We start from the raw sequence: 2,980 nt of genomic DNA on the forward strand, positions 1-2,980 counted from the left end.
AAATTAAAATTATTTAATTATATATTAACACCACTTTAAAAAATAAATTTATGAACAATTATTGGACTAGTGCACATAGCTCGGACTTTTTCTCACTAGTAAAACATAAAAATAACCAATATGGATTGTGGTGCAGCATTGAGACTATTTCACTCTTAATCAGAAGTCTTGGGTTCGAGCCCTGAGTATTGAAAAATCTTGTTGTAAGCGGCAATTTTCATTTATTTAAAGGTTAAAAAAACTATATATTATATGCCTGTGCTTAACTTATTCAACGATTCTTCACATTAAAACAAGTGGATCAAGCAATATTAAAGAAAAATTTCATAGTTAATCAAGAGGCGATACATAAGGAGTTGTGATCAAGTAAAGATCACTCTGTCTTCTAGCAGATATTCCATTTGCCTCTGTCATGTCCAAATCCTTTGCATTAACTCCTTTGGGAAGTTTCCAGTCAAACTTGTAAAGCAAATGAGCTAATGGCAGAGTAACAAGGGCTAAACCAAATTGTATTCCTGGACAAATTCGTCTTCCTGCGCCAAACGGGAGAAATTGAAAGTGATTTCCAGTAAATTCAATAGAATTGTTTTCGAATCTCTCTGGTTTAAAACATTCAGGATTTTCCCAACTCTCGCAATCTCTTCCAATTGCCCATACATTAACCATGACTTTGCTTTTTGACGGTATAGTAAATCCATCTATATTTGTTTCCTCCCTGCATTCTCGCGGGACCAACAAAGGAGTTGGAGGATGTAACCTGAGTGTCTCTTTGATAACTAACTTTAGGTAATCAAGCTTTTCAAGATCAGTTTCATCGTCATATGTTTTCTTTCCTTTAAAGACTTTTCTCACTTCAGCTTGTGCTTTTGCCATGACACTTGGACTTTTTATCATTTCTGATAAAGCCCAAATAACAGTTGAAGATGATGTGTCAGATCCTGCTACGAACATGTCCTGCACCATGTATGGCCATCAAATTTCATCAACTGGGTCAAACGAGTAAGTAACTATATATACATAGTATAGTGAAACTTTGGTTTCATTAATATTTAACAGACCATAAGCTAAGAAGACACAGAAAAGGTATGGTGACAATTGTTAACAAATTGTAGCAAGCAATAAAAGATACTCCTAGAAAAGTAGCTTAGTTCACTAGTACACACGTGATGTGGCCCCTTTTCGCCAGCTTGTTTAATAGAAAAGTAATCCAAGGTTTTGATATTTTGCAAAATAAAAAAGATAAAGGGAATACACTTACCAGAATAACTGCTTTGATGTTGTCATTTGTTAGGGGAAATGGAAATTCACCGCTCTCAATGACTCTTAAAAAAACATCGATCAAATCTTCAGCTCCAGATTCACCATTACAACTTCTTCCATTTGCTCGATTTTCTCTATGCAAATTGATAATATTGTCCAAGACTACGTCTACTTTATTACGAGCTTTCATTAGTTTAGATTTCATCCCGCTAATTCCATGTAGAATTTTTTTTGAAGGGAACAAATCAGCCAGCTCAAATCCACCGGATAATGATTGTGCTTGATGAATCAATGTTATCAACTCCTTTTGATCTTTACACACCTTCCCAAATGCTGACCTACATGTCACAGCATTCATAAACCATAAAAGCTTTTCTGGTAAGTTGATTGGCAAATCTACATCCATTGATCCGATGGATGATAGGAGGTTCGAGAGCTCCTCTTGCCGAATTGGGCTGAAGGACTTAACCATCTTGGCACTGAGTAATTCCAAGGTGCTCAATTTACGCATATGTCTCCAGTAATCACCATATGGAGAAAAGGCAATATCCGTACAATCGTAGCAAATAATCTTTCCCATCATCGTTTCTGGCCTGGATGCAAAAGCGAGATCATGAGTTTTTAGAACTTGTTTGGCCATGTGTGGAGAGGACACAACTATTGTTGGAACTTCCCCGAGTTGTAAGTACATAATAGGGCCATATTTTTCAGATAAGTTTTTGAGAACACGATGTGGTACTCCTTTTGTCAAGTGATGCACACTTCCAATAATCGGTAGCCTCCATGGCCCAGGAGGGAGCTTTTTCTTGAGGGTTTTGGAGCTTCTCCATTTTTGAATTAGAAAAAAGAGGAAGGACATGAATAGAAAGAAGGAAACCAAGTATTGAAACTCCATCTCATCACAAGAAAGAAAGGAAATAATAACTGGATTTGATGGATTTTCCCTTTGTAGATGTTGATTTATATAGAGGTAGTTGTGCATGAAGTTGAGTGTCCAGTTTTGACCAAATTAATACAACTTAGGGCAAATGACTTTGCTCACCTCTAATAATCGTGGGCGTCCCACTCTTTGAAATAAAAATATAGAACCACTTGGGATATATTCATATATATATATATATATATATATATGGAAAGAGGGGCATAAATTATTGTACTTTGATGTTGGCCCACAAATTTATCAAGTCTCTATATATATATATATTAAAAGTGCGAATCGATTAAAATATTTCTCAAATATTAATCGACTTTCATACCCTTAAATTTATAGTACATGAGTTTATTTAGGCTGATTAATGATATGTTGGAACAAATTTGTGAGATACTTTGGACTAAAGCAGACCACATGTCTTATTGATTTGGACCACGACATATATGATATTAGAGTCATATCACACAGTACGCTGATGGAAAAACCTTAGCGAAATTACTAAATCTTTATATGTGACGGTGTATATGACATTCGGAGAAAAGATCAAAGTAAAGAACTAAAAAAATCCTTAAAGAAGAAATATGCATGACATCTTAATCATATTTTATATCTGAAATTCAGAAAGTTATATATATATATATATATATATGACAAGGAATATGTTACACATGTTTCTGGATTTGATAATAGCATGGTCCATAATAAATTTGGAGTCTATAGGGTCATATAAACAGTATGTGACATAAGATATAATATGTGAAGTCGTCCGTCCGTGTAACCCCGTCTTTC

General features: G+C 34.8%; 1 protein-coding gene across 1 annotated transcript; it reads right to left on the reverse strand.

Annotated features, from left to right (window-relative positions):
• Window positions 1-307: 307 nt before the first annotated feature.
• Window positions 308-2,330, reverse strand: LOC129896442 (premnaspirodiene oxygenase-like). The gene is made up of 2 exons (XM_055972342.1): window positions 1,259-2,330; window positions 308-954 (listed from the first exon to the last, which is right to left on the reverse strand). The coding sequence occupies exons 1-2, from the start codon at window positions 2,240-2,242 to the stop codon at window positions 331-333; spliced, it is 1,608 nt and encodes a 535-aa protein (XP_055828317.1). The 5' UTR covers window positions 2,243-2,330; the 3' UTR covers window positions 308-330.
• Window positions 2,331-2,980: the final 650 nt, after the last annotated feature.

The sequence above is a fragment of the Solanum dulcamara genome, chromosome 7, assembly GCF_947179165.1.
Source record: "Solanum dulcamara chromosome 7, daSolDulc1.2, whole genome shotgun sequence".
Classification (NCBI taxonomy): domain Eukaryota; kingdom Viridiplantae; phylum Streptophyta; class Magnoliopsida; order Solanales; family Solanaceae; genus Solanum; species Solanum dulcamara.

Bases quoted from the DNA above. Each gene is read 5' to 3' on its own strand.
- LOC129896442 (XM_055972342.1), bottom strand. From the start codon at position 2,242: ATGCACAACTACCTCTATATAAATCAACATCTACAAAGGGAAAATCCA. The intron at 955-1,258 runs GTAAGTGTATTC...TACATGGTGCAG, and splicing joins ACATCAAAGCAGTTATTCTG to GACATGTTCGTAGCAGGATC.